The 12002-nt window shown below is 36.6% G+C and overlaps 1 protein-coding gene across 2 annotated transcripts in view; it reads left to right on the top strand.

Moving 5' to 3' along the window:
- PAN3 (PAN3 poly(A) specific ribonuclease subunit) overlaps positions 1 to 12002 on the top strand; it is a 69737-nt gene that overhangs the window by 41331 nt on the left and 16404 nt on the right. For both annotated transcript variants that reach the window (XM_010073980.1, XM_010073981.1), the window contains 7 exons: positions 245 to 349; positions 995 to 1052; positions 2167 to 2328; positions 2489 to 2605; positions 2718 to 2819; positions 10661 to 10826; positions 11266 to 11353. In XM_010073980.1, the coding sequence (XP_010072282.1) occupies positions 245 to 349; positions 995 to 1052; positions 2167 to 2328; positions 2489 to 2605; positions 2718 to 2819; positions 10661 to 10826; positions 11266 to 11353 (798 nt within the window). The remainder of the gene's footprint in view (positions 1 to 244; positions 350 to 994; positions 1053 to 2166; positions 2329 to 2488; positions 2606 to 2717; positions 2820 to 10660; positions 10827 to 11265; positions 11354 to 12002) is intronic.

Raw genomic sequence — 12002 nt, 5'->3', positions numbered from 1 at the left:
AGGCATTTTTTTAAAATGTTAAACTAACTATGTACGTACATGCACACATGCATACATACACCCCCTTGAAATCTTTAGTAGTGAATATCAGATAAGGAAATTGTGATATATCTGACAGTATATTTGTAACATATATTGTGCATGAGGACTTCGTAGTTCAGTAGTTCAAACTAAAAGGGTGACAAACCTCTTCGTATTCCCTATCCTTAAGGATTTTAAACTGCTTAAAATGTTTTGTTTTCAGGTATTTCCAAACTACCACATTTATCATCCAGCTGCACCCCATGTTGCTTACATGCAACCAAAAGCAAATGCACCTTCCTTCTTCATGGCAGATGAGCTCAGACAGGTAAGGTGATAGAGAATTTAAAGAAAAATTGTATATCTTGGCAAAAACTATAAAATTGCTAATAGTAGAAGAGAAATAGCCACTCAAAGCCTGTGCAGTTGATTTTCCCTGTGGAGAATTTTAAAAATAAGTTCTGTAATGGATGGGGTGCAACAGAGTGTGGGGGTGGGTTACAACATACATGACAGCAATTGAATCTGAATGCCGTGATTTACTATTCAGCTAAGTGTTCTTACTACTTGTGTGTTGTTTTGGTGTGCATGAGTTTCTGTAGCATTTCTTTAAGCTGTAATCCTATCCAGTTTTAAAGTGTTTCACTGAAACAAAAGTATATGCAGATGTTAGTTGATAAGCCCTTCTCTGAGGGCTGGCTGTGACTTATTTATTTCAGCTTTACTGTAGTAGGTGCCTCTGTCAATGCTATCTGTAGCTAATGTGTCTTCTGCAGCTCCTTCCTTCAAGAATTTATATATTGTCTCATTAATGTTTTCAAGCTAGTGATCTTCTCCCCTCCTCACCCCTGCCTTGGAAACTTGCATCAACTCCCTATTTTAGTGCAAGTAGCTGGTTCTTCAAAGACAGTGCACTGTCAAAAATAATGAGCTGAATTATAATGTTTAAAACTTGACTTAATTTGTTCTTCAGGAACTGATCAACAGACACTTAATAACTATGGCCCAGATTGATCAGGCTGATATTCCTGGTAAGTGTTTCTTAGAAACTAAATTGTGATCATATTGTTCTGCAACCATGCATATTCAACAATATTAACAACATGTTGCAAAAAACATTACCTTTTTTAATTTTTCCTTAAGCCTTACTCATCAGTGTGGACTGTGGATAACTGGATACAAAGTATTTCAGAAATCTGAAATCTGTTTCTTGCTTCTATTCTCTATTTCTTCTGTAATTTTTTTCTGTTTTGAAACTCCTTAATGGTTGTGAATACTTACAATTGCTGAGAAAGGAAAAAATCATTAAGGCAATAAAGCCTTGTGAAAAACAGTGTTGTATTACTTTGTACATACTAGGTGTTCCTTTGAAGGATGCATATATTTTCAAAGGCTGTATATAAACTAGCCAGTTTGTTTCTTTTAAAGTGAATTGTCTGGTTTATCAGAGAAGGCTTTGTACTAGTTGTCAGGCAAGAGAGGTGTGTACTATTCTTTGTAATTTGGCTTTTGGAGAGTTTACAATTGACTGTGTTAAAATTGATTTAAACATTGCTTTTTTTGGTTGCACTATCCTTCTCAAATGTATGTTTAATATAATAATGATACAGTGAAATGCAGTTTAGGTGACTGATCCAGATGAAGTATATCTCTTCTTGCAAGGGTAGTCCCTTAATCTGATTTGTAAATCTTCAGCACCTCTCTCTCTGGTAAACCAATACATTACAATGAGTAAGATTCAGATTTGCTTTTCTTATGATGAAAAAGAGGTTCTTACAGTCTTTATGAAAGTTGTTACTCATTTATGAATCTGTGCAGGAAAAAACACCAGAGGTGGGTCATTCAAAAAGGTGAATTTTTAAGGCAAGTGAGAAAATGGCAGATGGAGAAAATGTGCATCTGTTCTGTTGATTTTACTTGGTGTAACTGTTTTTCTGAAGACGTTTTAGCTCTGTGAAATCTCTTCCAGGAACCTATACATTGGTATTAAAGCAAAAATAGTGAATTTTAACTTAACATGCACCTAAAAGATGATACAAAGAATTTACCTATTAGTTACAGTTGTTTTAATCTTCTCTGCTACTGTAATAACATTCTCAAAGTCAACTGACACCTAATACGTTTCTGTGTATAAACTGATTTTAGCAGTTCCTGCAGAAGTGGACAGCTACCACAGTCTCTTTCCTTTAGAACCACTGCCACCGCCCAATCGGATACAGAAAACAAGCAATTTTGGGTACATTACGTCATGCTATAAAGCTGTAAATAGTAAAGATGACCTGCCATATTGCCTTCGGAGGATACATGGTGAGAAAAATTGAGTTACCTCAATCGGACTAGCATTCCTAAGCATGCTCGTCCTATTTTAACGTCTGGTTGCTTTTCAGTAGTTTCAGAAGAAATGTTAAAGTAAAAAATTCTCCCCAGAACATTACATTTTAAAAACATGGTTTTTGTTCTTTTCTAGGTTTTCGTCTTGTTAACACGAAGTGCATGGTATTGGTTGACATGTGGAAGAAAATTCAGCACTCAAATATAGTAACCTTGCGTGAAGTGTTTACCACTAAAGCATTTGGAGAACATTGTAAGTTTTATTGTTTATTTTTGTTTTGTTTTGTTTTTTTCCCAGCTGATGTGTTGAGACTTTTCTCTAAATATGCTTGAGTTAGTAATTGTCACATGTTTCTATTTTTAAGCTCTTGTGTTTGCATATGATTTTCATGCTGGAGGAGAGACTATGATGAGCAGACACTTCAATGACCCTAGTGCTGATGCTTATTTCACAAAACGAAAATGGGGTAAGGAAAATGCATTAGCATACAATATTCCTGTAAACTGTTTCCAATATTTAAGCAGTAAATAGCTGGTTAGGAATAGCTATTCAACTTAATTTTGTAGCTGATCAGTTCTGTCATATCATAAGCTGATTGGAATCAGAGAACTCTTCTTCACTTTCTATTTGTAACATTTCTGAATATTTATTTTTTTAATAACAGAAAAGTGTAACTAGAGTTAAAAGTTAAGGTAAAAGTCTAACAATGAACAATGTACTTTTCTGGTCACATTTAACTTGTGACAAATTTACAAACTTTACGTCAGTTTGTAGGGGAATTACAATTCTTTGAGAGGGAAATAAGTTTGAATGGGGTTGGGAGCCAAGAACTCAACTGTCCTAATTGCAGATCTGTCATCAGGTGACACCTGACACTTATTGGAAATGTTTCCAAAATTATAAGACAGATGCTAGGTCAATTTGCTTGCTCTTCAGGGGCACTCCACTTATAATTCTTTTTTTCCCTATGAAGTATTATGAGGACTAATTAGACAGTGTTTTATTTAGTGTTTTGAAAGGTGAAGTACTAGTTAAAACAAGAAAGGGATTGAAAAATATTTGTAACATATATTCTTTTCAAACATAAACTTCACAACATAGATCTGATTTTTTTTTTTTTTTTAGATTTATGCTATGGCTTCAAAGGAGCCAAACCTACACTACACTAAACCTACATCTACATTCATAAATAAGATCTGTCACAGTGTGGGTCTGGGCTCTGCAAATCACCCAGCAGAGCTCGTATCCATATGGCAAAAGCCTCTTCCCCTCCAAAACAGTGTGCTGCCAATCATACAGCCTGTAGGACCAGTTTGTGACCCTTGCGCAGTCCCACAGGCTGTGTCCAGATGTTGCCTGGAACACAAAAGACCAAAGCTATTAGTAGAGCCTGGTGTCACACTGAGAAAGAGAAATGGTCACAGCTGAATGGAATCACAGAAAGACTTAGGGTAGGCAGGTACCCTGAGAGCTCTTGGCTCAACTTCCTGCTTGATGCAGAACCAACCCTGAATTTAGATCCAGCAGTAGGGATGACCAGAGGACTGTGACCTGGCCTTGTTTATTTTATTAGAGTAGATGTTCTGTAAATTTTTTTAGGGTGACAATGTATAAAGAGAAGAGAAGGTAAGCTTTCTTCTTTCTTTTGCCTTTTGAAATAGAGCCTTTAACTGTGAATTCAATCTATTTCAAAGGTTTCAAAGATCTACCAGATCAGAGTATAATGGATTGGTAGTGTGTCAATACATTCAAAGGCTTGTAGGTCCCTCATATACTGAATAATTCCCCCTGGGTTTGCACTGAGCTAACTGGTATAAATGAGGTTGGAACTCGAGTTTCCCTGTTGGTTTTGGTGGTAATATCTCTGACCAAGGAAACCCTAGTTTGACTTGTCATATCCCGTGGTGAGTCAAAGAATGCAATTACAAATTCAGTAAGCCTGATGTGGTTAATGACTGTTATGTGCAGGACTGGACTTCTGAGTGTCTCCCACCCATGGCTTTCTGTTTCCATGTAAGTCAGTCCTTGTTACGTTTTCATACCTCTCTAGAGTATTCTAGAACAACGATGTCTGTTCTAGATAAAATAATAGAAGTTGTACTAAAATAATTGGGGACACATTCTTTTGTCACACTGGAAAATTAGTAAGTTTTGCTCCTATAAAGGGCAGTCATGTCTCACAAATCTATTAAAGTTCTTTGAAGGAAGATCCAGTAGATAAGATCATGGGTTTTCAATTAAGTCCATCAGAGTCTCTAAAAGAAACTAAGTGACCATAAGATACAAGAGAAAATTCTCATCTAGGTTAATAACTGGTTAGAAGATAAGAAACAGAGTAAGAGGGAACAGTTGATCTTCACAGTGAAGGGAGATCACTGATGGAGTCTCACAAGAATATGTGCTGGGAGTTGTATTTCTTAACACATTCACTTATTTACACTGAAGATAGATAATGGTCTGTCAAAGTTTGCTGATAATACCAAATTATTTGGATTGTTAAAAACAAAGGCCAATTGTGATGGATTGCAGAAGGATCTTACAAGACTGGGACTCTTAGCAATAATCTAGCAGGTGATGTAACACAAACCGATGTGATTGAGGGAGGACATAAATCTTAACTTTAAACATAAAGTGATGGCCTCTGTCATGGCTCTTACCACTCAATAATAAATCTGGGGCTATAGTTAAGTAGATTAAGGAAAATATTGTCCTCTTGCTGAAAAGCAGTCAATTGGAAATGGATTGTTGCAGACTATTAAAATAAGAGTAAACAATGAAATGGAAGACATTTTATTGACGATGTGGATGCCTCATAGACTCACATCTGTAGTTGTGGTCCTATTTACACATTTTGAAAGGTGTAGAAGACCAGCAAAGAAATTGAGAAGAGGTGACAGGGATGATCAAAGTCATGGAACAGCTTCTGTGTGAAGAATGGCAAAGTGGAATAGTACTTTTCATGCTCCTAAAGATGAATGGGAATATGATGGTGTTAAAGGTGATGGGAATATAGTAGGTGTCTGAAAACTCATCAGAGATAAAAGAAAAAATTAATAAGCGATAGAACTAGTGACTGGCAAAGAAGCTGAACTAGTGACACAAGTGAAACTATCTAGGCAGCAAATTCAAAACCTGCATTAAGATAGTTAAGCCACAGAACTGTCGCAGATCATTGTGGGCTTCTGCCTGGGTTCAAGGGGAAAGTGAGTTTACTCATGAAGGAGAAATACTTACGAACTGTTAACTGCAAAGACGCTATCTCTAGCTCAGGAGTTCTCTGAGCTGCAAATCGTTTGGAGGCTTAGTAGAATATTCTGTTTATGTTCACATGCTAATGTATCTATTGCAAACCACTGTTCTGATTTTAGTGTATGTGTCTTTGAAACTGGCTAGTGGGCTATCTGGACTGTTGATTTGACCTACTACAACTTTCTGCTATAGGCAGGGGTGGTCTTTGTAACTGGAAATAAAACATCAGGTTCTGTTCAGACAAACTGAAGTATTAATTTAAATGAACTGTTGTGGCAGAACTTACAGGGATATGTAAGGAAGATAACCCTCTCCTGCCTGTGGCACTTCTCATTACCTGCTCTTCCAGACTTTTTATTAGATAAATTAGAAAAAAATCACCTGAAGTTCCCCAATTTTGACAATCTTTCTGCACATCTTTGCTTTGGCCTTTCTTTTTGGTAACTGCTGCTTTCTAGTCTGGTCCTTGGTAGAAGGAGCAATTTAAGAGAGAAAAATAAGATTGCATACCTATAACTTGATTTCTCAGAATTGCCTGCCTTCACGGATCCTTTCTCCATCCCCTCACAGAGTTTCTTGGCCGTCTGCCTGCCTAGAGGAGACTCCCAAGAGAAGCAGGGGAATGGATGGAAGTTGGGTACTCTGCAGCATGAGGCCCAGATTAGTACAATTGCTTTTAAAGGTTTTAGGAGGCACAACACTGTGAACCTGATCAGTGAACTCAGAATTTGATTTCAGGTATGCAACCTTATTTATGTTGAACACTCCAGTTGGCAACATGAGACTTTGACAGTTAACAGATGAGGATTATGGTTTACGTAGCTGTCTTGCATGTCACTGGTGTCAGTGTGGTCAGTCTTGGGTTTTTTGTTTCTGCCATGTTATTTACAGACCCTGTTACAGAACTACTTTGGAAGAGATTTGTTGTGAAAAAAAAAATAGCTTATGTTTATTTTTATACTGTAAACTAATGTCTTTGTTACTTTTGAATTCTATAGAATGTATTACTTGTGTTCTTTATGCACTGAAATATCCTTTTCAGGTGGTACAGTGTGATAATCCAATGTTGTTCTGTCATATTTAACTAAATTTTCACAAGTTTTAAAATCATTAATCTGACATCTCAGTTAATTATTACTTAGAGTATGTTGATTTGAAAAGTGCCCTTTTGTTTTATCCTCATATTTCCTCAATGCACTTTTATTTTGCTCAAAAGTAAACATTAAATCTATCTTTCTGGAACTTGTTGGTTTTCTTCCACCTTTCTGGTATTTCTCAGCTTCATATTATAGTACATGTTAGTACATTTATCTCTGCAGAAATTATGTTCTCCTTAAATTAGTTAGCCCACAAGTACCGAAATGTTGCTCTTTACAGTCCAATAATTAAATGGTAAACCACATTTGGAATGTACATATGTTAAAACTATCAGCTGGAAAATCCTGTCAAATTAACAATAACTATCCACTGCTGCCAGTAAGGTTTTTTTCTTTGTCCTGGTGAGTTTTTGTGGTTGGCAGAGATAAGCGTGCCTTTGATATGTCCTTTGATCTGCTTATTAAAAACACTGAGTAATTAAACATTGGTGTACATGCTGTTAATAGTAGTTTTCAGCACCACAGACTCTGCTTTTCAGCAAACAGATACTTTCAAATGAAGATAGGCTAGTTTGCTGGACCTTGTTTTCCTTTGGGCACATTAGTATTAGTATGTAATGCACAAAAATAGACTTCAGTACTGATTTTATAGTTTTTGCATCCCCAGTTGCTGAATGTTTTTTCATAAAATACCACTTCTGTTGAAAAAAACAATCAGTTGTGTACTTAAACTGTGATGAGGAGAAAGAATATATGAATATTGAAAGTCAATGTGATGTTGTTGAGGACAAAATATGTGGCTAATAATTATCCTACAGTGCTTTTGCCAAAAGCTGCAACTTTTTCAAAGTAAATTCAAGTTTTCAATATCTTCAGATTTTTACAAAATGTGAAACTGAAGCCCATGTTTACCTGGAGAAGGGGGACAAAGTAAGGCTACTGCATTTACTTTACCTCAAGTACTTTAACTCAGGAGCACTAAGCAAACACTGAACCAATTCCCAGTTCTCAATGTAAAAGACTGATTTACAGACCTGAGAGGTTCAGTTTAGTGAGCAGCTAAATCTTTCATTGGGCTTCTGACTTTTTTTCCATAATTATCTAATGAGAACCACTGTTTGTCAACCTGCTTTCTGGCAGGGTTCCAGGTAACAAGGCCTACTGCCAGTGGTCCCAGCTCTTCCTTCCCGCCCCAGGACTATCCCTGGCTTTATCCCTGCTCTGGGGAACTGAATTTCATTTGAATGCTTTTTTTAACAAACAAAAAAGTATACACACATACACCAGTACAAAGAGGACATTTCTTAGTTGAGAACCTCATGCCACAGAACTTAAAAATAAATAAATAATGCCGACAATGAGTTTATCTTAATGCAGCAAGGAAAAATAATGGATAACCTGTGTTTCTGGAATGGCAGTTCTTTAATTTTTCATCTTCTCCATTAGTATCTGTGTTCTGCATCTCAGAGAGATGAAAGTAGTGGGAGAGGTGAGTCTGCCCTGCAGTAGGTTGGGAAGGACATAATCTGAAATTTGGCATATTGTGGCTATGGATTCAACCTGTGGTGGGAAGCCTTTTTCAAATCGACTGTGAAACCTCTGAAATACCACTTCTTGGAATGAAGTCATTCTGGTCACTTTTGTAATGTTTTCTTATATTCTTGGGATGTTTTCCACTGTGTTCAGCACTTGGAAAGTTTCAACTGTGTGTTTTGCCAAAGAGCGAGCTTTTAGGTTTCATCTTCCTCAGTCCTTGCTGAAGTGCCATCTGTGGCAGGTCTGATGGGCCTTAGTGGGACATACTTTGTAGTCAGCAGTGCAGGAAACTGAACTGCTTTTAATCTTGTTTTGAACAGACAGATATGTAAGAGGGCATTTCAAAACTGATTCTTCCAGTATTTTAGCTTGTACATTTAGTGTATGGGAACGTGGGGTGCAGCCACCAGTCTGAAAGCAGCAGCCTAGAGTCAGCTGTAGCCTCAAGCAAGTCTTTCCAGTAGTAAAATAATGTTGTTGCTTGATTGAGATTTCTTCATGGAGAGGGAGAAGTTGTGTTGAACTCTGGTATTTCAGCTTTTCAGCGTATGTTGAATATTCTCTTGGTTACATTGCCTTTATCTGGAAATCAAAGGGCAAGTGCTGTTGTTTTTAAGTTGCATGCAGAACAATAATCCCCAAGTTATGGCTTTTCTCTCTCTTTTTGGATATTGTAGCAACATTTCTGTTCTGGACATATGTATTTCATACAGATGTAGCTCTGTCTTAGTGTCCATAGGCAGTCCTGTTGAACATATCACACATGGTGCAATTTACCAAACATAAAGTGTATTCTATAGCAAGTTGTAACTAGAGAAAGAGCCTTGACCAGTAAAGGCTCCTCAGTCTTTTTATATCATCATAATTTTTGTCATGCTGATGGAGAGAGAATCACGGGGGGGGGGGAAAATGTTTGCTATGTGAGACTTCTAGTATGTGGGCTTGTGGGAAGTGATTTGCATAATGATTCATCAGGACCCCAGAAAAAACAATATCTCATAATATTCAGCCTCCAGTAGACATGCTGGGCTTATTGCTATTTAAAGGAGTCAGTGTCTTGATCATTATAATCTAAACCAAAGCACCTTAAACCTGAAAAATGAAAAAAAGTTTAGAAACAAACAAACAAAAGCTCAGAAATTAAAGCTGGGAACATTCCCAGCCCATGACCCCTAAATCAGTAAAATTTCTAAGTACAAATTTTTCAGTAGTGTGTTTTACTTTGTAACTCTTGGATATGTGTGTTTGTGTGTACACATGCAAGCTTACATACATACAAACCTATTTTGAGCAAGTGTGCAGATGTTGATATGCTCCTGTGTAACAGGAATATATATTCAGGGAGAGGAAAAAAAAAATCAAACCCAAGAAACAAATGTTTGGAGGAGAGTAGTGCAGTCAATTTACAACTGAATGAAATGCTTACATGATTTTACTGAATACTAATTATATTACTGGTCTCAAAATTAGCAAAGTCAATACCGAGGCCACCTCATGAATGCCTATGATGATTTGTACAATTGAGATGCGCTGTCTTATTCTGGATGTATTTTCTTCGCTTCAGCTTTGTGCCATGCAAACAGGAGCAACTTCTTTGTATTATATGCATCTTAGTAAAAATAACATTTGTTATCTGTATGTTTATTTTTTCATCTCTGTCTCAGTGCTACTCATTAACTGTTTTCAATGTAGAATTTGGGTGTGTGTTTGCAAAGAATTAGTTTTACTTTTGAAAGGAGGACTACGAATCCATTTAGAAGGGGAGTGATGCATTGCTTTCATATGGCACGTTGAACAGGGGTCATGTAGTGATGACTTGTCAGGAAGCTGTGTCACGGCAGGACATACATGAAGTTGTGTTCAGTGATGTTTAGTCACCAAATCTTCCAGTCTGATTTGCCCATGTAATTTGAAACTAGCTTGTAATTTTTTCCTTTGTATTATCAGATGACAGAGAATGTTTAATTTGTAAGCCTTCCTACAATAAAAGAGGTAAAATGCAATCTGTTGCAGCTATTGTAGTACATACTTGTCGTTTCAGATTACTGGCATTTTTCTTCTGAAGTACCTGCATATTTTGACATACCACCGCTTTCTGCAATTTCTAACCAGTGCTCTTTTTGTAGTGATTATTCATCCTAGACTTGAAAAATCAGCATGGTTTTCCTGAATAGGAGTGAAAATAATAATGCCTAATGAATTGTCAGCATATTAAAATGTGGTGTCCTTCCAAAAAAAACCCGACTTAAATGAACAAAAAATCCCCCAACCCCAAACAAACCATTAAAGCACAATACATATGTCTTTTGAGGACTGTTAAGAGTTGAATGAAATTAATATGTGAGTTAATTGAATAATTCAAAATGTTCTAATTTGAATTTTGTGCAGTAGCCTTCTATTAATGCTTACAATGTTTTGCTTCTAGGTCAGCATGATGGTCCTCTACCACGGCAGCATGCTGGATTGCTTCCTGAGTCTTTGATATGGGCCTATATTGTGCAGCTCAGCTCAGCGTTACGAACCATTCATACAGCAGGACTGGCGTGCCGAGTTATGGATCCAACAAAGATTCTAGTAACAGGCAAAACAAGGTAATGAAAGCATTCATTCACAGTGTGTACTGTGATCTGTGTTCATGGTAGCTGCTGACCATGCACCTGTTACAGAAATAACTAGGTAGTTCTGTTACTTTTAACCAGCATGAGACTAAAAATGAATACATGCTAAAACTTGTAAATTTTTTTTTAAAGTTCTTTTTGAACATATTTTGGGAAGACTTACACATGATCCTCAAAGTACTGTTCAGATCCACTATTGACAATTTAGAGATTTTTTTGGTTTATTTGTAAACTGAAGACTGTATATTGAATTTTATGAAATAGTAAATTTAGTATTTTTCTGCTGCATAGTAATTTGCTGAGTACTGATGAGTTTTTTTTGTCGTATCAAGGCGTTCAATGAATGCTAGAGGAAAAGTTGAGTACCCAGCAAAATTTAATGGTGCTTCTTCCTTTTCTCTTGTTTGTAAAGGTTACGAGTTAATTGTGTTGGAATCTTTGATGTTTTGACATTTGACAACAGTCAAAATAATCCACTGGCATTAATGGCTCAGTTTCAGGTAAGATGGCAGCACCATAGTTAGGTTGGTGGCTTGGCACAGGGACTACTGAAAACCAGTGTGTTTCCTTTTGGAAGACAAGCGTTTAAATTAAACTGTAGTCCAATATATCTATCTCTTAAGTAGCTGTATATTCCTTACTTGATCTTGGTTCTGCCATGCATTATTCAAATTTGCTTGTAATTTACAAATGTGAATGCTCACTTTGCTGTCTTCTGCTTCCAAAATTTCAGCAAACCCACCAATGAGGTTGAACTATTTTAGTGTTTAACAAACTTAAGTCAGAAATGGTTGGAAATAAGAATTTCTAAAGGAGGGGGAAGAAAAATCTCACATTTAGTGTTAGAGATTTAAAAAAAAAAAATAATGCTTCAGTAATAGTTTTTGCTCTGCTTTCTCTTTGTTATTTCAACAAAAATAACTAAGTGTTGAATACCTGTTCACAGAGGAGTAAGAGATCTTTTAAATAACTGCACTCACAGGCCTTCTCCCTCCTAAAAGGTTCTAGTGTATCTTTATTTTAGGCTCCTAGCTTTACCATGCTCTCCTGGCGTTCTCTGAAGTGTGGACTCTGCATAATTCCTGAATTAAGAAGAATCCCTTTAGACTTAACAAAAAGTATTCCACAGTCATCTGGAGCATCACTGTG

This window comes from Pterocles gutturalis, unplaced genomic scaffold (genome assembly GCF_000699245.1).
Source record: "Pterocles gutturalis isolate BGI_N339 unplaced genomic scaffold, ASM69924v1 scaffold1392, whole genome shotgun sequence".
In the NCBI taxonomy this organism is placed as follows: domain Eukaryota; kingdom Metazoa; phylum Chordata; class Aves; order Pterocliformes; family Pteroclidae; genus Pterocles; species Pterocles gutturalis.
This window is presented reverse-complemented; position numbering and strand designations above follow the sequence as displayed.